Source organism: Stigmatopora nigra, chromosome 11 (genome assembly GCF_051989575.1).
Source record: "Stigmatopora nigra isolate UIUO_SnigA chromosome 11, RoL_Snig_1.1, whole genome shotgun sequence".
Lineage (NCBI taxonomy): Eukaryota > Metazoa > Chordata > Actinopteri > Syngnathiformes > Syngnathidae > Stigmatopora > Stigmatopora nigra.
The window spans coordinates 7,791,376-7,813,802 of record NC_135518.1 but is presented as its reverse complement, the minus strand read 5'-3'; the positions used below and the strand labels follow the sequence as shown (position 1 = coordinate 7,813,802).

The window sequence follows — 22,427 nt, the reverse complement described above, 5'->3', positions numbered from 1 at the left end:
GTGAATAACTGCAGCTAAGACAGCCCTTGTCATTTATTAACTTAGGTTAGAATCATGTCATTTTGTAAATAGAATTTTAGTTTAATTTTAGTTTTTCTATAGCAGCATTTACACAAATTCATATCTCTAGTGTTGTGGTCAAGCTCTTTAGGCCAGTTTTGCTATTTTGCATTTGTTAATTTTCTGCTTTCTATTCTAGATGTAATTCTAGAGTTGAACACTAGATGATGACAATATAATGTTCACTTTTATTCTGTAAAATTGGCAAAAGAAGAATGAAAACAGGAAGCATTTGAGCTCAACCAAGTTTTTGAATGTCCCAATCCTCGTCCCTCCTTGGTAGGTGCACAATTACTGTTGGCCATAAATATACTAAAAACCATTAAACTAGCTGTCTGTGGCAGAAGCTGAAATGTTGTTCTGTATTTTGACTTTTAACATAAGCCGATTAACTCCTTTGTGCTCCTTCATTGTCAGGCCTCACATCTAAAATGGATTGGACGCACACTTTATCACTGTCATGAGTCGCATAAACCATTGGACTTGGAAACAAGGGACACTATTGAATATTGAAACTTTACTAGATACAATAACTGGATGAATTTGGTCCATTTTATTCAATAAGGAGACTTAGTCACAACACTTTGTCACAACAGTATATTCAGCCATGAAAACATAAGTTATGTGGCATCATGTGCTGATTAGACAACATCCCATTACGTCAGTCATTGCTTCACCATTGTGGTGGTTTTTCACGGGGGACTGTCACATGTGCATGCGCTACGCAAATACCACACTGGACATGCGTGATTTTCTCTTGTGTTAGTGGCCATAATGTGGTCACACTGCCTTTATGACAGTTATGGAAGCTTCAGGCCTCAGGAGACCACTTCCCGTTTGCAATTTTGACCGAGCAGCTTTCATGGAAGGATATGTGGTCATTTTAATGTTGCAACCTAAAGACTAGGTGGCTGTAGGGAAGTAGACAGCTTGGTAAACCCCAAAGTGTCTGTGGGTAAACACATTGTGATGTTGTTCAGCATTGTTAGTCTTTTCGTGCCCTGCGATTGGCCGGGCCTCAATTCAGGGTATTCTCCGTCTTGTGCCCAAAGGCAGATGAGATAGGCTCCAGCACCACCTGCAACCCTAGTGAAGATAAAGCAGTTCCGAAAATGAAGATAAATCAATGGCATTGAAATATAAATCCATTGAGTAGACAGTATTCAATGTTTACAGGAAAAAATAGAAACATTTATTCCAGGGTTTTATGCAAACTTAAAAAGAAGGAGCAAAACAATATAAAAAATGGAAAAAAGGTGGGACGGAATGTGAGGGTACCGCCCGCTACATCAACACTACAATATCGCATCACTGCATCTAATAACTCCAAAGTGTCTTGGATCTCACTTGGGCTGCTTATTCTATTCACGATCCTCTTCGTTGTGGGTGTCACAAGTTGCGCTTGCCTTATCGCCGGATGATCTATTCTTCCCCCCACCTTTACATCTTTTTATCTGTCATTGCATCGCCATCGCCCTCCTCCTCCTCCTTCTCCTCCTCCTCCTCATCCTCCGCCCCACGACGCAATCTAGCCGGCGCTGGTGATGTTATAACCCCTCACGCTTGGATGTCTGCTGCGCTCTTCATCGTCCAATCTCCGCGTCATTTCGGCTGCTCTTCCACTTTCAAACTCCAATAGAAGTCAAAGCGAGCGTGCCCATTCAAGCAATGTCAGAGCCGGCGACCCGAGAGTCTTACCCAGTCCCGGATTTGACCATAGTGGATCCGTCTCCAGGAAGCGTGCGGAACGGCCAGTGCGCTCCGGATGGCATCGGCAACAGCCACCATAACAACCACAACAGCCAGCGGCAGCAGCACGTCAAAAGCCCCGTTCAACATGAGGGGCTTACCTCTGGCCAGGAGATGAAAATTACCGACAATGTGGAGGGAGAAGGTACACTTACTCCCATTCATCAATCTTAATGTTATTTTTCTACTCCCTGGGGAAATAATAAGGGGGTATTTTTAGCCTGCTCTTGTTTGAATTATTCATAAATCAGGTGGATCCCCCTTGATAGTCTTCCACACCCTTAAAAATGATATCTATTTACATGTATATATATATTAATCTGGCAAAAATCTATGGGCGCCTTGTGATGAGTACCTCTGCCTTACAGTTTTGAGGTTCAGGGTTTGAATTCCAACTGTGCAATGAGGTTGTCTCAAGGTGCTCTGACATCCTGCATTCCAAGCATATCTGAGGTTGAGTTAAGAATTTTAATTCTCCATAAATGGAAGTTCTTCATGGTTGTCGTGTTGTGTAGCTTGCATTACATGAAGCAGTGAACTGGTTTAGGTAAATGAATGAGACTGTCAGTGTGGAACATTCCCTCTCAAGTTTGGACCATTCAAAATTGGGCTTTGTAATTGGTTGAGGATTGCAAATGTTGAAATTCCGCAGTTTCTCAAGTTTTAACCCCTTTGACACCAACTGTCACACATTTGTCAAAAACCTGTTTTCACCTTGGTGCCAGTCACATGCATAATGACTGGTAGAAATCCCTTACTGTGTTTTTGCATACTTTCAAGAACCGTGTGTGTGAAAGAGATTATGTATGATTTTTGCCATTTCTAATCCCATTCATTATATGCACTAGTAGAACTAAACATTCCAGTGTATAAGTGGGCCCACATTAGGTAAGTCAATTCTAAACCTTCAGTCACACATCAGATTTATTTAATCTGTGTATGTTTACTAAATATTATTCCTTGGGATTAATTTATTCATGATGTTTAGCCATGTCAAGATGTTACATTGAAAGAGAGGACTAATGAATATATTTGAAAAATGTACCAATAATGATAATGAAATTTGTAAATGGAATGACTAAAACATAATATGTTATCTTATTGACCAAAACAGCACCAAAAATAGTCTTACTATGCCTTTAAAGCAATCAAAAACCACAACAGTCCAGATGCAATTGAGTCATTGCCTGAAAATAAAATGTGAAATAATATATAGCAAGTCCACATCATGATATCTGCCAATGTTCCAGTTGGGTTCAAATAGAAACACACCTGAGAGTCTATTTTTGCAACGTCCATACACTTTGGCCTTTCTGCACAGAAGGAAGAAATGTTATAGCTAGTACTCTCCCTGGCAAAAATCATTGTGTTGTGTTGCTAAATCAAAGTGTTAAGGATAAAGAGGATGGCCTTGTTCAGAAAATGAAATGTTAACAGTAACAGCATTGGTTGAAATGTACATCTTAATTAATGTGATTTGCAAAAAGTCACAGTCTTGAAGAGTATTTATTCTTTCTTGTTTAGAGTGTGCAATCAACCTGTGAATCAGACCATCCAGCATCTTGAAGTGTTTTTTATAAATATTCAATCATTTGGTATTTAAAACAAAAGGGAGGAATGCTAATTCTAAAACTAGATTAAGGCAGAGTGTGCCTTTAAAATTATTATCACAAAACATTGGTTACAGATGTCAACATCTAATTTGGATATTTGAAAGGTACACTGTGGCATCTGTGGCATCACTCTCAAATGTGAGTTAATGTAATTATCATTACTACATTATCTTCAAAACAAGAGAGTTATTGCTTTGGCAACACTTTGCCAAATGGAATGGGTCCATGTGAAATCTATTTTGGTAGGATGAGCAATAGCTGTGAATGCTATTTAGCGTGTAAAAGTTTCATCTCATGAATATTGTAAGACTCTGCAGAGGTCGCTTCATGTTTCACGGCGACGGATGTGCTTCGGGCACTGAGAGAATCTTGAATCATTTTGTCTGTGACTTGAGGCAAAGTCTCAAATATCTCAGACGTGTGAGGTTTAGACAAGTAGATGAAAAAAATGCAATTGATTGTTAATCTGTGCAAAATCTCATTTGGATGCCAGATGTTTTAGCACTGCACATTGGAAAAATATCAGCAGCTTGGTAAACAAGGACAGATTTTTTTGCTTTGTACTTTCCTTTCTGCCTCGAGCTGTTTTATTATTTGTTTACATTTAATTGTTCTTTAAATAATCATTTCTAACCAGCTACTACATTGCTACATACAAAAAACTTTGAGACATTACCACCAATGAGCGCAGGCATAGATGCCTCTTCACTGTACATTGTATTGCATGTTGGTCAGTTTTTGTGTGAGTTCAAGGATTGTATTTCTTCCCAAAGACAAAATCAACTCCCCTCCCTATAGTCTGAATCTGTCATTGAAATTATTTTATTTTTTTACTGCAGGTCTTCTCGAGAGCAGCTTGCGACTGAAGCCTCATGAGGCTCAGAACTACAGAAAGAAGGCACTCTGGGTCTCGTGGATCTCAATTGTGGTCACCCTCATACTGGCCGTGACAGCGTTCAGTAAGTATTGAAAATTATTTGTCATGGGCTTTTGCCCTGGTTATTAGTACGCGCAGAAAAACCCGCAAAAATCATATACTACTAAGTGCTGTTTACCAGGAACCCTTGTTCATCTTTCATTGATTCATTTTCCATTCTGTTTATCCTGACAATGGTTACCGGTGTACTTGAGTTGTCCTATGGGCAGTTTACCCTGTATTTGTTGCCAGACAATTGCAAAGAACGCGCATGACTAAGGATAGTTTGAAGAATGTTGGTGGGACTTTGGAGCAAACCAGAGTACCCATGGAAGAAAAATGCAGGCATGGTGAAAACATGTAAATGCCACACAGAAAAGCTGGAAAACCAGCATTGAATCCTTAATCTAAGAACTGTGAGGTGCGTCCTATAGCCACTCTTCCTTCTGCTGTTATTTTTTCATGTAACCTCATTTTTTCTACATTCCTCAGAGAACTTACAATGTAAATCTTTTTGGGGAACTAAGCACAGTCATGTGATCCCCGAGACACTGTCAAAGATTGATGTTCTTTGGTGTCATCATCACAAGACATTGACAGTAACGCGATGCTGGTGGTGATAAAAGATGTTGCTTTGTCATCTTGACAAAGCATCAAGCAAGTCGAAATTGCTATGTCATTTTCAATCCTGTAGTTCTCAGAATTTTATAATCTATTTGGTCAGACCAAATTTAAACATCAACTCAAGCATGTTAACAGATGACAGACCAACGTCATCAATTATTATTGCCGTTTAATTTGAAGTAAGTTATTAGCCATTTCACCGAAACATATTGTAAATTATCACAGTACTAAGAACAATCAAGATTGTTTTCAAAGTGGTAAATGAGATGAGGTTATTAGATCCATCCCAGACATTAAACTTGAGAATCAAGGACTCAATGAGAAGGACGAATGAACAGCAGGGCACGCCTCTCAGCAGTGCGAGGTCCAGTCAAAGGACAGGTTATGAGTTCATGGAGAAGAGATCAATCAGTTGACTGCATTGTCACCATGTTGAGTTGGAAAGTAGTAAACCCACATGAGCTCTGAAAGCAACATTGCAAAACAGATGAATATGGAGATGACATACTAGTCTGTAAAATGTGAAGATGCAGGAATGAAGCAAGATGAATGTTGGCAGGCGGCACCTGGGATCTGCTAGTTGTGATGGCTCCGCTTGAAACAACACCACTAGTGCTCTAGTTTCTGTTCACTCCTTTTGCCATCTTCTTTCTTTGATGTCTCATCGTTTTTCTGTCTCCTTTCTCAACTTTACCTAGCATAGGAAATTTCTGGCTCAGCATGGGCTTCTTCAAATACATTGTATTAGAAGCTGTGTGCCAATATGTAAGTGAAACGCTGCATGTTTTCCTCTGTTGAACCTAGGTATTTTGAATTTCAATTTATCAGAGGCTCTTTAAATGGAGACGTTTCACTGGAGATCAGGAAGAAATGGAGTAGCTTTGACAGTTATCAAAGGCCGTCTTATTACACGTTTAATCATGATTACCCTAATTTGATGGTAAAAAGCAGGGATTCAAACAGTACCCTATTTTTAATGGGGGGTGCTCCTGCAGAAACACTGTAATAATTGAGCACCAACCCAGATACATAACGTAAAAGGCAGACATAGTTATAAATAAACAGTGAATATTTATCTATGTCTGTGCATGCAGACTAAAACGTGTCTTGAAGAAAAATCAGACCCTTGCTTGTTACCACAGTAAAAACATCTAGTTATATAAAAAAATATTTACAAACAATTCGGTTACATGTTATCGTGTGCCATCATTGGTCCTTAAAATGTATGATGATTGTGTACTTTAATAGGTAGACAATATTGCAGTAATCTCTCTTTCTGACGCTGGGGTTAGGTTTTTCAATGAGATATATCATGGGAGCAAAAATCACTAAATCACTGTTCAGGTTGAAGTATCTGCAAAAAAAAACAAGATCAATCTGAAGAAAAAGCTGAAAAAGATTGATGCTAAGAACATCACTGTGATGTATATTTCCATATGGAGTATTCTTGTTATCATTACATGGACATTTGCTGACAATGGAACCTTTAATTCATATGCCGACTGCAACAAAAACAATACCGGTGTCAGCAGGCCATTCATCACACACAGGCCAAGGCTGGAGAAAGATTTGCCCGTCTTACTGCAGCTCTGCCTCCCGACAATGGGCTCCCCTGGGGTACGCAGTCACGCCCACTCCCTCTTCCTTGCTTTTCTCTCTCTCTTCCAAACCATTCTCCTTTGTTATCTTCTTTTCCTCTTCTCTGGCTGCTCTGGAGTCACACACCAAAACACCGCCATCTTTGACACCGACGTTCTGTCTCACACATGAAAACACAATCATTTATTCATTTTCTTTCCCTCTCTCTTGGATCTATTTTTAGGACTGACTATGTGGAAGAAGTCTATATATAGAAAGATTGAGTGGATGGAAAAGCGCTAACTTTTAGACCAAATGACATTGTTTGGGGACAAAAAGTAACATTGGCGATGGTCTGAGAACTATGAAATGACATATTTAGTCTCTGGCATTGGGCTCATTGGTATAACTATGATAACACTATTTCTCCCAGGTCATTCGGACCACAAACCGCCAATATTTTATTTAAAATGCAAGATCACCAATCCATCCATTTTCACTTGCTGGAGCAATGCCAGCTGATTTAAGGAAAAAGGTGCCCTACCCCCTAATCGACATTGTTAAATTATGTTGTAAACAGTAGTGCACTGAGACCCTTTATTCTACATAATTATTTACATCCCTGACAGACAATGTTAAATACTAGTACTAATGCTGAATGACGCCTCACAAAGTTGTGTGCCGGTATGTTAATCTTGACAGTTTAGGATCCATGATGTAAACTATGTGAGCATTGTGTAAAATAAGTGGAAACAGTAGGTTTTAATTTAAACTCTCTTGACAGTGTATTGTTGGATAGGTTCCATTTGTTGACAATTACTGAATGAACAAGAAATTGTTTGTGGAGGGTGAGTCTGACTGACAATAGTGGGGCTGTTAGAATGAAGCGGGCACATTCAGAATGACAGACTACACCGTAGACATGCATATTTGCATCTCAACTTTTACCACTAACACTGGAGTCCATTTTTATAATAGTGGGTGACTTTTGTAAAAAGACAAAGATACAAAAACTTTGGAAAAACAAGTAGCGAAAAAGACTGCGCCTAATTGGGGGACACAGAAACAATCACTGCCTGCACCGAAGTCAGACGAAAAGAACCACTGCACCATCGGATGGCTCTTCATCTGTCATTTCTACTGAATATTAATATGGGTTCTCACTCTCTCTTGCCTAGTCACGCTTTCTGCTTCCTTGGTTTCTCACAGCAGATGCTTCTGCCGTACTCTGCTTTCAGTTAGAACTGAAGTCATCTTTTTTTCCCACTACATCTTAATATTACTAAAATAGATCAATACAAGATGTCCCTATAAAATGACACCTTATTTCTGACATGTTAATGCGTTGGACCTTTAGTGTTTTTATGTATAATACAGTAATATTGATCGAACGCCAAATTAATTTATTTACTGTAGAGATGAATGTCCCTCTAATCTCTGTGAGATTTATAGTAGGAGATGAAAATGAAGATGAGAAATTCTTACATTAGATGCTTGCAATGTTCTTTCTTTTTTTCTTCATCAATTTTTAGCCATAAGCATTTCCACCCAAGTGCCGTCTGCATTTTATCAGTGTGTTTTGCTTGGCTGTCGAGAGCTAGCCATCTGCGGCGTAATTATAGGAGGGCCCTCTCGGCAGCCTTGCACCGTTGTTTCGCAGTAAACACCACTTGACTATTTTTATGCCTCGTCACCAGAATAACCAACAAGATCAGATAAATGTGTCGGTAGAGAATGTGCAATGAAGTCTTTCTTATGCCCGAGACATACAAAGGAAAATTACATTGCCGCTAATTATAGTATGTTTCAACCAACATAATACTTGGTAGTTTTATTAAATGAATTCTCTAATGGCACCTGCCACTTTCAACTTGCAACCTTCTCTTCAAATATGTTGCATTGTTACATCCAAGGTGTCATTACACCGGCATATTAAATTGCGTTAAATCTCCATTATCACGCTGAAACAACCCTGTTAACATGAGCCTGATTATTCAGTGAGAAAGCTTTGTCGAAAATAGCATAAAATGATCATTTCATGTAACACACCGAGCTTACCTGTGCAGAAGCTTTTTCGAGGTGGCTGTAAAACAATCCACAATTAGCTTGTTTTGTCATAAATGATGGTAAACTGATGAATGGATGGAATTCATTACAAAAAGTCCCAAGCTTTCTTCTACTTTAATATGACAGTGGGGTATATTAGTTAATTGCATGCCACGGAGAAGGAAGCTTTAGTAAAGGGGGACTGGAAAAAACTGGGTTCCAACATCCCTCATGAATTTTTCATTAAAGCTATACTTGGGGGCGAACAGAGAATGTAAATAGCATTTAAAAATGTGTAACTGCATTTTTGTGTGGATTTATTGGCATGAATTCATCCAAAATATGAGCACAATTTGAGTTTTTCATTGCTATTCTCCCAGATTTCTCCACCAAAGTGAGAGGTCTTCTCTTTGTGTTGGCAAAGTGTCGTTGGTATGCCACAATTCCATAACCTTAATGTGAAATACCACATATCTAAAAAACATGGAAGTGCTAACCATTCTTCCATTGTGCTGGCATCACCATATTTACTTCTGAAAAAAACTAAACTAAACACTGCAGCACGTCAGAACATGTTTTTTTTCACTTTCACGGTGCTAAACAAAACATCAGAATTAACCAAACTGTATTGGCTCTTGCACCCTGCAATGTCAAATTAGCCCAAGATCATTGGTCTAAATGTGATTTCTATACTATATAAAAGGCGTTATTGACTCTTCACGCCATCTGCTCCAGTTGAAAATGTACATCCTGCTACTTTTTTAAAATACACCATCGGAAATACACTGTGGTGTTTTTAAAACTGAAATGTCAGTGTTCGCTGTTGCGTCTCTTTTTAACAAGCTCTGCTGTGTTGCATCTGGGTGTCATTAAACAGTAGTTAACTGGTGAGTGCTGACATGAACAGCACGTGTGGGCACACACTTGTGTTTTGTGTGGTTCTTATTAAGGGCAGAGGATGTGTGGTGTCTTGATTTTTATCGCGGTTGCGACCTGGTTGACGTCTCATTGAATATTGTGGTCACCAGTTGACAATACGTTTAGACTCTGCAAGAGTAGTGAGATAACATTCTTGCAGTAGATTTTGCTAACTGCCATTATGCATTCATTTATTTTCCATTTTGCTCATCCGCACAAGGGTGGCGGGGGTGTGGGCGAGGGGTTCCGCACAGTAGGTGGGGTACTCCCTGAATTAGATGAACACACAAAGGAGATTAAGCTAGAGATGAAGGAGGCATGTTTTAGTATTACTCAGGAGGGAATCCTCATTTTTTATTTCCTTTAAGAGATTGTCATACACGAGGAAGTAAATGTGAGAGGAAAGGGTAGAAGGAGGTTAAAGAGAAGGTGGGTGCGCTTAACTACAGAGCCAACAGCGCAGTGCAGAACCTGGTGCTCCGTCTTGAATTAATTATTGAACACCATATTTTGCAGCTGGGCAAAGGGCTGCGGCCGTCTTGGATGTCTGCTAAAAGGCCGGAAGTATGGATCACTGGACAAGTGACGTTGCAGTATTTTTATACCGACTGACTTCATGTGTGCCACTTAAGTAGTCCCACTGGTGTCTGCTATCCTCAGTATAAATCTTGTCATGCTTACTTTCTCCCTTCACTTTTATGCAAAACAGTTCCCAAGGAAATTTTCATTTTATGCCAATTACTTTAGGAAATTAATTCAGTTAACGGGAAACTTTTGTTTGTCTCAAGGACATGGCTCCGTGCCTAAAATATCAATTTGTTTCAGCCCAGAGAGATCAATTCATGGCTATATGGTATTTTTTTTTCATAGGACATTTAGAAGCTCCCTACTGGCCTTCAGAATTTATCACAGTTTTTTTTGTGTGTATGCTGAAACTAGAGCATTCAAAGCCGGTCCTCCAAGGTTTGGAGAGTTAGTTTAGTATCCTTCATATGCATTTTTATTTACGTACATGGACATTAAATATCCTGTTTGTCTATACTGTGAATATTTATTCACCCCCGCCCCAGCCCACTGAAATCTCTCATCCTATTCCTTCCTTTTTATTCCACACCTCCATATCACCCTTCTCCACTTCACCCATTCTTGATAAGCCCGCTGCCAACTCAAATCTCACACTCAAGCGAGTATAACATTTCAATTTATCCATTTTGTCTGACACAATGAGAGCAAAATGGACTAAAATGAACCTAAAACATTTACATCTAAATTGTTTTTCCCAATGAAATGAATGCAAATTACTTGACTCTAAAGTGTGCACTGAAGTTAAATAGGATGAAAACCAGAAATGAGACTAAACCTGTTACAGTTCATGGGTCAGTGCGTTTTAGCTTGCTCCCAATGCTCATTGTTGGAATGCAGCATGTCACACATTGAAGATTCCTTTGGACCCAATTAGGCTAAAATAATCCTACATCAACTGAGCCAGAGAACGAATATATTTAGATAACAGGCAGACAGGTGGTGTACCTTGCGTGCTTTGTTTGCACAAGGATAGCATTCAAATGAAATCGGTTGCAAATGTACAAAGAAATTGTGTCAGTTATGAAAACTGCCAACACTAACGAACTAATGTCTGCCATTTTGTGTGTCTGTCTGTTTGTGTGTTTCCACAGCCGTATCTTTCATGAGGCACAGCGCATCGGCGTTCGGATTTGCTGTGAGTTTCTAGCCTCATCTGTACTTGTTCCCTACATTTGCATTGATCAATTAGTCATAACTTTGGTGTCAGTGATTTATTAATGAATCTTGGAAGTCGACTTTTATTGGTCCTCGTTGTCTCCAAGGTAACGGAGCAAAAAAAGGCAGGACCGAGATTACAGCACAGGTGTATGTGCTGTTAAGAAAGATACACCAAACAAAAAGTGTTATAGATCTTTTTAAATTGGTAAGACTCCCAGTAATTGATTTTTTTTTTTTAGTACCATTGATGGCGTCAGGCAACTAATAATCCATCTTAACTGGGAATGAGGCCCCTTATATTTGAAATGGACAGGACATTTATATCTTCAATGAAAGTATATTACATCACCTATAAATCAACTATGTTTAACTTGGGTAATTCAAAAGAGCTACACTAATAATGTACTTTAATTTCAAATAGGGTTCCGCAAAATTGTCCTATGTGCCTCAATTAGTCCCTGAACCGCAGGTTCGAGACCTCTGAACTAGACTCAAAGCCTACTTCAATAAGAAAACAGGAAATATTTCTGCTTGTGACTTCAATTTTCATTGTGTGGAAGACCATGGATTCACACAGTCTTACTGATTTAAATTGTTCGATTGTATCTAATGGTATTGAGGCGTTACCGTTCCGCATTCCAGTAAATCTTTATCCCATTGAATTGATTTTTTTTACACAGCATAGAAAATCTTTATTTGTAACCATCTAATAATTCTGCTGTTCTTGTATTTTTCTCCTCAAATCGTACCTTGTGGGGGTAGTTTGACGCTACCTTGGATGTTCTATCATCAATCATCGTACTGTGGCGCTACAGTAACGCCGCCGCTGTCCATTCAGCACACAGAGAATACATGTGAGTGGGAATTGCTGCTCATGCATGAACATAATCAATGTCCATGAGATTTTTTTCTACATAGCTTCTACTAGGAAAGTCTCTGAAAGTACACTAGAATGGATCAAAGACTGTTAGCTTTAAATCTTTTCATTTGGATTTAGCCAGATCACATTTGCTAATGTTTGATGTCTGGTTTTGCTGTTTTGTTTGCAGAGCGTGTGTGGTCCTTGGGATTGTGTTTCTGCTCTGCTCGCTCTGCATTCTTGGAAAGGCCATTCATAATTTGGTTACAAAAATGCACCCAGAAGTGGTAAGACATAAAGAAACATCTTTACAGCCGAATCACAAAAGAATCCTATTTAACGACATGGTCATTATGAAAGGCCTTATGAAATGTATTTGGATTTAAATAATACATTTAATCTAGTTGAATATTTACCTGACACTACATGAAATATTATGTGATTTATGCAATCCTCAAAAAGGGGCTAATCATCATTTTAAGTAATCAAAATGATCTGCTTTTGCCTTAGAAAACATCTATTTATTTCTATAGTTAATATTATTCATAACCCAACTTTTCACAGTGTAGATGTTTTGATTCAGTTGCAATTTTTTTTCCTATTTGCAATGATACAGTTATTTCAAAGCAACAAACAAATACAATCAATCGTTCTCTATAAAATATCCTCTTGGTTTAAAATTGTTTTTTTAAATGCCGGAAGCTCTACAAAATTGTCCTTAAACTTAAAAAAATATTTATTATTTTTATTGCCTTAGGTGAAATTTCTCATTCACTCATTTTCCATGCTGGAGCCTATTCCAGACCACTCTGGGTGGTTGACAGGAGACACTGAATTAAAGTTTAACTTCTCAAATAAGTTTAACTAAACAATTGCCATTAAATGTGCATACAAAGCTTACCTACTCAACAATCAAAGGCTTCTTCATGAATAAATCTTCAAATGGAAGTTGACAATGATACTCCATGGTGGTAACATCATCTCTGTAAGTACACATTTTTAAATAGAAACAGAAGGAATGCCACCAGCCACTTTAAAAACTATTCATTAGTCACGAGGCATGTTTGGTGTTGATTCTCATCCATGACTTCCAGTCTATTAGTACTAATTGGCTGTTCAAGTGGAGGTAGGTAGCCCAGTGAAGACTCAATATCAGGGATGTCATATATACTCTCAGTAGTCTCCATCATTAGCAAAGCATCTAGGCAAAGCGATGTTTGCACTGCTCCACTTCTCCTAGAGACAAAAAATCTATCTCATCTCGCTGTTTTATGGATCTACATACTCTCTCAAATGGATCATAGCCTCTTAAATCAAAAGTATGACACTATAAAGGCTTTGACCCGACTTTCTATGGTTCTGATTTGGAATTTATACAGAAAATGTACAGTAATGAGGGGGGGGGGGGGGGGGGTGACAGCTTTTACTGGTGCCGCAAGAGGGGCAATTGTCTCTCCTGTCAATCTTCCGCTGACCATGAAGGTTCTTTCAGTCCAGTCAAGAAAGTCGCACTTTCTCCGAGCTCATTTCATCTAAATATCATGTCTGTGGTCATTACTCTGTCAATTTCATGTCCTCTGTGCTCTCTTCTGACAGCAGTTGCCATTCATCTGGACAATTTTGCAGTTGTTTCAGTGTGTCTTTGACCTTTCACTACTTTAGTGTACTCTTCAGAGTTTTCCCTCTATGGTGAATGGTTGTGTTCTTAAAGAAAAGCAGCAGGAATCGTTCCATTTTTTTCTTCCCCAGAGCCAACTTCAAATACTTTCACTTTTATTTGTTAAATAGACAAATGGAATCAGTTTTTTTTAGACTTTAAATGTATTTAGTAGTATTAAGTCATTGTCTACGAAACCTCCCGGTCTTAATGAATTGGACCACTATTGCCCTCAATGGCTCATGACCTATGTAGGCTGCATTAAAACTTCTTGCTAAGAATGTCAGTGATATATATTTTCATCAATTGCTGCAGACCAATAAAAACTGGGCAGCCGGCGGTGGTTTGGACAGCCGCACCTTAAAAGCTCCGGCGGCAAAATCGTACTCGGCGCGGGCAGAAAGTTGCGAATCATTATTCGTGTCACGTTGTGGCTTGCTGCTCTCATTGCGAGCTGTCTGCAAGCAGCGCCTGATTAAACACAGAACGTGGAGATTGTTTGCACCATGCGGCAACAGTGTGAAAAGGAAACTCAAGGACTGCACGCTATTTGAAGTACTTCAAATTACGGAGCATTTTATGAGCTCGACAAGGAAGACATCTTATTTCTTGCCATTTACAACGATATATGTGACATCTACAAATATTGAATTGGGGGGATTGGTAGAGAATGATCATGTCCCAACAGATGCAGTGATAAAAGTCTTGAATTTTCTGTATCACTTTTCACTTACAAGGGTTGCTCTCCATTTTTTTTTAGGATGACTTTCTCTTCAGCGTGTCCATCGTGAGTGGATTTGTGTGCACCATACTGGCTGTTGCAAAGTTCATGCTGGGCAAAGTGCTTACAAGCCGCGCACTCATCACGGATGGTAGGTCAAACACGCTTCAATGAGAATCATGGACTAAAAAGCCAATAAAAGACTCGACGGAGCTGCGGTTTCTATGATGACGGATGCTCTGTTTGCATTGGGGCCAATTGAATAGAATACAATCGAGCTGCAACCTTCCATGGGAATGAGAAAGACAAATCTATCTCTTTTCTTTTAGGTTTTAACTCTCTGGTTGGTGGGATTATGGGTTTTACCATTCTCATCAGCGCCCAAGTGTACAAGGACCACCCCGATGTGTGGTTTCTCGACGGCGTGATCGGAGCTATCATTGGACTCGTCATTTTCGCATATGGGGTCAAGTAAGTGATGAACTAAAAGTCCCTTTGTTTGACTGTAAACAAGCAACACACTAAATCGTCTCTATTTTGTGTCTCGACAGGCTACTAATGGATATGGTTCCCCGTGTAAGACAAACACGAAACTATGAGCGATTTGAGTGAGGTTCACACACACACTAATTGCCCACCCCTTAGGCACTAAATGTAGTGCTTGGACATTCGTCACCATCTTCACAAGTGTACCCCTATGGAGTGCATATGCTGCATTCATGCAGTAACACCTCTTTATTAAAGGTATTTTTGTTTGCAAACCAACAAGAAGATGGAATGTGTTTAACCAGCTCCGCCATCCACCCATAAAACCACGACATACATTTCAGATTGCCCTTTTATTATGATTATTTTTTTTATTATGTCCAAAAAAAGGTTCAAACAAACTGTAGTCAGCAAATCTGAATTGTTTTTGTGTTGTGTCAACAAAATTAGCAACACGGATACATTTTGTTTACTCGTTTCTGTGGACAACATCGGATAGTCCCTATTCAATCAAATTGGTTTCTCTGTAACTATTGGGCTGCAATTGACTTTGATAGACACCCCATTTAAAAGGGATTGAATGTGTATCACCGTCAATGGCAGCTCTCACTTTCCTTTAAGGATTAAATCTACTATATAGACAATGTATCCAGACCCACTTCATCAAACTCTTGTTAAATTGTAATTTGGAATAGATTGGATGTAACCTTATATGTATTTATGTTTATCTACTGCAGTATTTTACTGTATGGGTTTCGTTTTGTAACATCCTCTCAGGTGTTGATGATCAATGTGAAGGCACTGTTCTCTCAAATATCCAATATGCCATATTATTGGCTTGGAATATCAAATTCTCATATTTATCTTTTATTTATTGCTATTTGTGTCATGCTTGAAGTCATTTGAATATGTTAACCATTACAACCTAAAGTAGGATGAATTTTTAAAGTGTTAATCGATTGAAAATGCGTGAGAGACTTCAGCAAGTATGCTTTTGTTGGGGGTCTAGAAAACGCCACAATATTGTTTTAGGTGTCACATTGAGTTTTCGTAAGTGTTTTTGTAATTTTTGTAAGGGAGATATCGGGGTTTTTTGATCTTTTAGAGACATCCAAAACATCAAGACTTTAATCGCAAGGGAGGGAAAATGTGATATGCTAATGTTTACCCCACTTTGGAAGAGACATTGCACAACGACTGAGTCTCTTTGTAGATTGTCAGTCAGGACACGGTAATTCACAAAAGTTCAATTGAGGCAACTTACCCCGATTCAACTTTTGCTGAACACTATGACTAAGAGGAAAACAAGTGGAAAACGTTGCAACTTGGCAAATACAGTTCACAATATAGCCTGTATTTTCCCACCAGCACAGATTATTTGTGCATGTTTCCACTTTGTAATGACGAGAATGTAAATACCAACTGCACAATCTGTGAGCAATTCCACCGAAACCAGACACTTTGTGTCCAAAATGCACAAAATTGACGGGCTAACCTCTGAACCGCTTATCTTCACAAGGATCGTTGGGAGTGCTGAAGCCTATCCCAGCTATCTATGGGCACCAGGTGGGGGAAACCCTGAATCAGTAAAAATAAATAGAACATTATTTATTAAGAGACCAACCTAGTAAGAATTTTGATCTGAAAAATATTGAATGAACTATTTAAAAAAAAAGGTTTACTCTATACTTCTCTTACTATGTAAATATTGAAATAAAATGACACATTTAACTGTCGGTTTTTGCATTGTAGGGTGTTGTTGTCTGACAGTAGTGGCATTTTCGGCCATGTGTGTGTTATGTGTGGCCAAACCGGCGGATTAAAAAAAACAAAAACAAAAAAATCATGATCATGCTATTGTATTTAAATTGGTTTGTGAATTGGTTAGGGGTTATTTTTCGTGGGTGTCTGCCAGGCTTGTTGCTTGACATAGATGCCATTTTCCATCTATTTATACTGAGCTAAACAATATTGTACATGTAAATACTTTGTACTACCAATTTGGATAGTGTCCATTTTGAGTAATAGAAGTGATGAAGGATGTGATTAGCTGATATATATATGATGTGATATCTGTGGAAAATACAAAAGGTTCACAAATACTGAGCTACTATATATATTTACTGTATTGAATTTTGACTTTTGGATTATCAATGCGTTGGAGCCCTCTTCTGGTTAGAAATCATATGGCAACGGCTTTGATTAGTATGCTGTGTATGCACACAGGGAGTCCTCAGTTAAAGCAATTTCAAGCAAATATTTATTGATGGACCAGATAAGTATAAAAGTAGCTTATTTATTATGTTGTATTTTACAGTGTAACACTGTAGGGTGGTGCCTAATGCCAACTATGAATGAATCAACTCGAAAAAACATCATCACCAATAGCACAAGGATTTGTATCATGCCCACCTAAGCATTAGTGACAATCTAACAAAGCATCTTTTTAAGCACATTCTGACTTTGTGAAGCAAAGAACAAGCTGACAAAATCATCAGGGTTAATCAGTTGTTTAGCAAATATGTTTTGGATGTAGACCTTTCTACCTCTCTTCTTAGCACTGTTTCCTTCCTTTTCGACTTCACTTCATACATCTTCATTCATCGACTGCACATTATAATGCTGCCATGATGGACCTTTATTCCTAGAATCTGAAAGAATATGTATACATCCATCCACAAGACCATTCATTTTGTAGAAGAACACCACTCTCAATCATTAATGGTCACATGTTCTTCAAATAGTATTTGCACTGATTAATAATACCAAATCATTGATGGGATATGATTGTTCAATGCTGACAGGGGTAATGCTCTTCTCAATACAGTATATGCTTTGCATGGGCTCAATCCAATGTACTCCCTTGGTAGTAAGAAATGTATTACACAAATATGTATCTTTCAATGTTTGTACTGTAATACGATCTGTGATATTATCTATTATATGTTCTTCATTCATGTTAAAACACATATTTGTTTAAAAAGAGTTTTATTAATAAAGATTCATGCTCATCCATAAATGAATTGTCTTTTTAAGAATACTGGACTCACACAATTTTGTCATGGTAAAGTCATATTAAATAGATCATAATGCCATTAGGCCATGAACATTATTAATTAAACTCCAAACTAAAAATGGAATTAATTGCGTATTCAAAAGTAAATATCTAGAATAATATATACATGTAAAAGTGCGCAGTGGACACGCACTTTGAGAAGTTTGTGTGACGTCAAATTTACGTCGTTTGCTATTGGCTGATGGACTTGAACACGGAAGTGTTTCCTTTCGCAGCATTTCACATCATGGAAGCAGAACCATGGAACAAGATAAATGTTCCCCTTCCAAGTGCCACTTCCACTGTCTTTGTGAAATTTACTCCCAAAACAGGTACGAAGTGTCGTTTGTTTTCAATTTAGTATTACTTTTTTTTCAATCTAAATTCACTCGATGCTCCGTGCGAATCAGCACGCTGTAAAAACCGCACGTGGGTGAGCTCCTGTGTGTATCGTAGAAAATGTGTTTATTGTTTACAGACAGGATTATAACCCGATTGCTGATGGACACTAGTGAAACCCTGACAATTATTCAGAGTAAACTACTTCAGACGGAAATTCGACTTCTCTACGCTTTGATGTACAATCTCAGTAACAGTAAGAGGGCGCACAAAACCTATCGTGTTTTAAAGCAAGTAAGAACATGCCATACAATACTTGTGTACCACAAAGTAAACCTAAACGTGCATCAGTCACCTTTTTTTTTATCTTCTAATGTTCGTTTTGCTGTCACATCCAGGTTGAACGATGTATCAACAGACTAAGAGAAATGAAGCTGGACATTGCACTACTGGATTTGTCTGCATTGTGTCCCAAAATAATTCGAAGGTACACACTATCATTCTGATGATAAAACATTCTCTCTTATTTTCTGAACCGCTTTATCCTCATTGGGGTCCCTGGAATTTATCCCAGGTGAATTTGGACCAATCACAGGGCACAAGGAGACAAACAACCATTCATACTTCGATCATGTCTAGAGGCAACTTAGTGTCCGATCAGTCTAGTATGCATGTCTTATGAATGTGGGAGGAAATCCAAGTACCCAGAGGAAATCCACACATGCCCTGGGCAAATTTGCAAACTCCACAAAGGTGGACACGATTTGGATTTGAACCCAGGACCCCAGAGCTGTGAGGCTGACGCACTAAGCACTCATTCCACCGTGCCGCCTGGATAAAATATCATGACTATGATCATTGCAAAATGTTTCTGAATATATTTGCCACATAAAAGTACTTTTACTTTGCTGACATAATGTAACATTAAGGTTTTATCATTATGAGAACTATATATATATATATATATATATATATATATATATATATATATATATATATATATATATATATATATATATATATATATATATATATATATATATATATATATATATATATATATATATATATATATATATATATATATATATATATATATATATATATATATATATATATATATATATATATATATTTAAATTTCATGAGTAGAAGTGACTGTTTACATAGCATTTAACCATTTCATTAGTGTCAGTCTTTATGCAATACAGTACTGTAATAGTGCTATCCCTATTTCCCCTAAAAACCTAATCTAAAAACACTCTACCCCCGTGTTTAATTTGCTCTTGCACTGTACTCCTCTCTTTTCAGAAAGCTGAGCTTAGACGAGGCCTCATGTGAACTTCCGAGCCAACCCATACTAGAGTGGCAATGTCTCAAAGTGCTGGGAGCTGCACAACTGCTAAGCTGTATGTTAAAACACTGCAGAAGAGCTTTCCTGTATCCTTCCCGTATGGGGCTTATGAGTAAAAACTGATGTATTTTTCATATTCTGAGCCAACACCTTCCCTTAAGCATTATCCTGTAGCTTAACCAAGCAACAGATGAGACACGACTTTGAGGTCCTGAATTTGACGTTAAGCAGCATGCTAAGTCGCATTTGGTGAGGCAGCTGCACTTTTTGTTGATAAGCATCCATAATTGTTATCAGCTTCATTCTTTTGGTTCTTTCTTGGACTTTAGGGTATTTTTCCGAGGGATTCTGTCGTGCTTGTTATCTCTCTACCAGCGCCTGTATGAACTCAGGGCGGAAGTCGCCCTTGCCCGACCTATGCCCTTCCTGCATTTCAAACTGCCTGCCAAGATGGCCGACTTCCTCGATCTTTGCGAGGTAGATTCCATCACCTCCGGAACAAAATCTCTCGGGGACGGCGTAGGACGGCGTGTTGAAGCGACAAACACGAAAAAGATTATAGAAGATTTTGGCGTTGCCGTGCGGAGAAGTGGGTGTGGCTTTTATGTTCTTTAGAGTAATCCCTCGATGATCGTGTTTTCACTTATTGCATATTCACAACTTTGCAATTTTTTTCCGCTATTGTTTTTTAAGTCCATAAAAATGTGAAAATCCATGCTGAATCTTATAGGCAGAAGTCACTTTTACTACTAGGACCCTACTTGGTGATTTTTCAATTATTGCGGCCATGTTTGGTCTACATTAACTGCGATATTCGGAATCACAGGTTACTGTGGGAAAGATGAAGTGTGAAATTTGGCATCTTTTCCACTATCAAACTTCCCAATTTCATTTGTTAAGATGTTTTTTTTGGAACAAAGAATCATTTGCAGAGGTAAATAAATAATTCTGTCTTTTACAGAGCCAGTTTTGGCCAACAAACCTGTCACAGTTGCCAAGGTAAAACCTGTCACAGTTACCAAGGTAAAACCTGTCACAGTTACCAAGGTTAAATCTGTCACGGTTACCAAGGTAAAACCTGTCAAAGTTACCAAGGTAAAACCTGTCAAAGTCACCAAGGTAAAATCTGGCACAGTTACCAAGGTAAAATCTGGCACAGTTACCAAGGAAAAACCTGTCAAAGTTACCAAGGAAAAACCTGTCAAAGTTACCAAGGTAAAATCTGACACAGTTACCAAGGTAAAATCTGACACAGTTACCAAGGTAAAATCTGGCACAGTTACCAAGGTAAAACCTGTCAAAGTTACCAAGGTAAAACCTGTCAAAGTTACCAAGGTAAAACCTGTCAAAGTTACCAAGGTAAAACCTGTCAAAGTTACCAAGGTAAAACCTGACAAAGTTACCAAGGTAAAACCTGACAAAGTTACCAAGGTAAAACCTGACAAAGTTACCAAGGTAAAATCTGTCACAGATACCAAGGTAAAATCTGTCACAGTTACCAAGGTAAAACCTGTCAAAGTCACCAAGGTAAAACCTGACAAAGTTACCAAGGTAAAACCTGTCACAGTTACCAAGACTGTAGCAAAGGTAAAAAAATTACATAAAACAACATCCTCAAATTGCACTTGCTATTGCATACTAATTATTTAATTTGATGCTTCAGAAGATTCTGCCCAAGAAAGAAGACAACGGCAAGAGACAACGCTCGTTTCACAGACACATCAGGCAAGCCGCTACCTTCAAAGATATGGCCTTCACTCTTGAAGAAATGATCAAGTGGTGCACATCCAAGAAAAGGAATCAGACCAAACAACATTTAACCTTTCTGAAATTGAAGTGCCAAAGGTTGACAGGAGCTGAGGCTTTAGGTTACAAGTAAGAATAACAATTTGCAGTACAGTTTGGTTTGACAACATATCAATTCATGTATGGTTCATTTTAATTTGCAGTGTGCAGAACAAGTTGCGGAAATTCAAGCAAGATGCTTGCCAGGCTCAGTGTGGCAGTCAAACCCCGCTCCTGAAGAGCCGCTACTCTTTTTTCGCTTGCCGGAAAAGCGATTGCCGGAGAAAGAATCTTTCGTCATTCAAGATGCATTTTATACCATCCAAAGTGAAGAATAATGTGAAAAAAAGAGTTGAGCCAAAGAAGCGCTTGTCAAGTGCAACTCTAAATGATGATTGGATAGGAAAAATAAGAGTGATGTCGACACCCTCGTCGGTTGCTAATGAAAGCTATGATGACATTGATAAGATTTTTGCATCTGTAGGCGAGTGACAGTTTAAAAAAAAATAAAACCTAGTATTTAAGATTTTAGATTTAACTTTGCCCAGTAAGCAAGCACGGCTGCACCCCGGACTGAACTTTTATGCAAACCGCTGACATTCAACCATCTCATGTATAATAATGCACTTTTTTTTTCTCCTGTGATAATGTAATGACAAGGTTTTTGAAATTATAAAATGTTCACCAATGAGTCACGGTCCACCACTGAGTTATTGTATACAATACAATGAGGCATTCTTTGCATTTCAAATGTTACATTTTTTTAATGGAGTCAGATGGCCTGGAATAAAGGTGAGTTGATGTAAAATACTGAGTAATAATATTGGAGTGTATTAACACTGTTTTATTGCATAAGGACCGCAAAAGTCGTGTTACGTCATGCAGACACGTCATATTCAAAACATAGACGCATTGAATTCGGAG

General features: G+C 38.4%; 2 protein-coding genes across 4 annotated transcripts; both read left to right on the top strand.

Annotated features, from left to right (window-relative positions):
* Window positions 1-1,190: 1,190 nt before the first annotated feature.
* Window positions 1,191-17,989, top strand: tmem163a (transmembrane protein 163a). Its single transcript, XM_077727380.1, has 8 exons — window positions 1,191-1,954; window positions 4,262-4,381; window positions 11,181-11,224; window positions 12,010-12,101; window positions 12,297-12,393; window positions 14,524-14,635; window positions 14,814-14,955; window positions 15,036-17,989. The coding sequence occupies exons 1-8, from the start codon at window positions 1,729-1,731 to the stop codon at window positions 15,094-15,096; spliced, it is 894 nt and encodes a 297-aa protein (XP_077583506.1). The 5' UTR covers window positions 1,191-1,728; the 3' UTR covers window positions 15,097-17,989.
* Window positions 17,990-18,210: 221 nt separating this feature from the next.
* rmp64 (ribonuclease MRP subunit p64) lies at window positions 18,211-22,195 on the top strand. Of its 3 annotated transcripts, none has more exons than XM_077728067.1 (9): window positions 18,211-18,357; window positions 18,504-18,620; window positions 18,763-18,851; window positions 19,676-19,804; window positions 19,893-19,967; window positions 20,048-20,307; window positions 20,680-21,305; window positions 21,382-21,593; window positions 21,668-22,195. In XM_077728067.1, exons 3-9 carry the CDS (start codon window positions 18,793-18,795, stop codon window positions 21,993-21,995), a joined length of 1,689 nt encoding a protein of 562 aa, XP_077584193.1. In that variant the 5' UTR covers window positions 18,211-18,357; window positions 18,504-18,620; window positions 18,763-18,792; the 3' UTR covers window positions 21,996-22,195. The 3 variants fall into 3 exon arrangements, with proteins under 3 accessions (XP_077584193.1, XP_077584192.1, XP_077584191.1); XM_077728066.1 differs by having other exon boundaries at window positions 18,504-18,658; window positions 21,385-21,593; XM_077728065.1 differs by having other exon boundaries at window positions 18,504-18,658.
* The last annotated feature ends 232 nt before the right edge of the window (window positions 22,196-22,427 follow it).